This window comes from Perkinsus marinus, assembly GCF_000006405.1.
Source record: "Perkinsus marinus ATCC 50983 genomic scaffold scf_1104296961790, whole genome shotgun sequence".
In the NCBI taxonomy this organism is placed as follows: Eukaryota; Perkinsozoa; order Perkinsida; family Perkinsidae; genus Perkinsus; species Perkinsus marinus.
In genome coordinates this window covers 1,311-3,241 of record NW_003205670.1, presented here as the reverse complement: position 1 = coordinate 3,241, position 1,931 = coordinate 1,311, and the positions used below count along the sequence as shown (strand labels likewise).

Sequence of the window (1,931 nt, the reverse complement as noted above, 5' to 3'; positions counted from 1 at the left end):
TGTTATCAACACATCTGCGTGTCTTCTCACACTGGATGAATTTGGGAAGCATTAAATTCCCTTAGATGTTTCAGTGGACCTCATTTGGACCTGTTTTGTATCTTTTGGAATCTTTCTGGAGGGAACCTCATCTGTATATGTCGTAGTTGAATAGTTGGAGTTTGAGAACCCGTTTTACGCGGTGATATGCAGTAGTCGTGATTTTTTTCACTAGTGTTTTCATATCACTAGGGTGGTGAAACTCCAATAATGATAAAAATTTCGCGGAAAACATTGTTAGTGATTTTCCCGATGTATTACGCCACTTTACGTAAAACGTTTAAAACTCGGATAAATATTATATTTTATATTTTTCGTTTCTACCATCACTCGGAAAATATACTATATTTTACGACTGCATTATAATCGTGCGTGAAAAATTCACATTCACGTATTGCTTCTACGATTCTAGTAATATAATCCCCACTTCAAATGCTCATAGAATGTCTTCTATTATATTTTACAGCTACATAATCGTGCGTGAAAAATTCACATAACAATTCTCGATAATATAATTCCTCATGAAAATATTTTTTATGTTATATCCAGGGACTGCTTTTTTTTCTTTTTCCTCTTTTTATGAGTTCGGATGATGAACTTGAGAGCTCATCTATTCACGGCGTTGAGGAAATGCAAGATGGATCAAGTGAAGCAAGTGGAGCGTTGGAGGATGACATAATCGTTGGTGAACAAATCGCGCAGGAAATGAGATTTGGAATTAATAATAACTGGTATCCCGGATTTAGACCACCGAGAATGTAATAATAATTTTGTGGCGCGCGGTAAAATTGGTTTGAAAATCTTCGCTGTGCGTAAAGATATCTTTTTTAGATTCTCATCATCACCAATAAACGGCAATCGAATAATTTGTGCAACTGGTAGGTTTAGGGGAATTTTTTCGATTTTTTCCGGAAATTTTTTTCAGGAATTTTGGACACGAGTGGATCGGTTATCAAGGCTAAAGAGGATAAGGAGTATAACTTGGGTTGGCTGGCAGATGTAATCGTCACTCGCCACGAAATTATTACGGAAAAAATAGAAATTGGTGTGATTTTTGCTGGGAAAAATCGACTTTTTCAATAATTTTCGTAAGAAAAATCTCAATGGAGTTTCACCACCCTAGTGATATGAAAAACTTTCGGGAAAATAAATTTCACGACTACTGCATATCACCGCAAATATCGGGTTTTCACTTCACGTAAAAACGTGTGAAACTGCATTAATTTTCTAATTTTTTGAAATAAAATTTACGAAAAAATATCAAATATGATGTATATTTTTGCAAATTTTTGATATTTTTTCGTTTTTCAGGTGAACACATCATTACCAGCGCTGAAAGGAGACCTGCTAGTACCTGGTGCAAAAGATCGAACGAGCCAACCGAAAGAGCATCGTAATAATAATTTCGTGGCGCGCGGGAAAAATATAACCTAATTTTAGAGGGGTATTTATGTGAGACTTTTTCTCCTTATTTTTCGGAAAATTCGGGAAAAAATGGTGGTTTTTCGATTAGGAGAAAAATTTCTGAGTTTTCGAAAAGTGAGAATTTTTGGGGAAAATCTTGTGTAAAAATGTAAGGGAATTTTTTTTTCCAGATATTTATGATATGTTTTTGAGTTTTTACTGAGGAAGGGAATTTTTGGTAAAATTTTATTTTTTTTATGGATCGGATTTCAACACTTGAAATTTTCCGGAAAATTTGTGGAAAAATTTCCGCGGATTTTTCTGATGATTGGAGTTTCACCCGTTTTACGCGAAGTGGCGTAATACTCCACGTGAAAAACGTGATATTCGCGATGTGAAGTGAATTGAAAACACTTCGGCGATTACACCAGACAAATCATCACATTTCACGTAAAACGCTTCCGGCATTTCGCGATAAACGCGAAAAA

At 35.2% G+C, this 1,931-nt stretch overlaps 1 protein-coding gene across 1 annotated transcript in view; it reads left to right on the top strand.

Annotated features, from left to right (window-relative positions):
* Window positions 1–964: 964 nt before the first annotated feature.
* Pmar_PMAR010529 (hypothetical protein) overlaps window positions 965–1,931 on the top strand; it is a gene marked incomplete at both ends in the record, with an annotated part of 1,818 nt that continues 851 nt past the window's right edge. Inside the window, 2 exons of the mRNA XM_002772186.1 lie at window positions 965–1,038; window positions 1,351–1,432. Coding sequence (XP_002772232.1) covers window positions 965–1,038; window positions 1,351–1,432 — 156 coding nt within the window. The remainder of the gene's footprint in view (window positions 1,039–1,350; window positions 1,433–1,931) is intronic.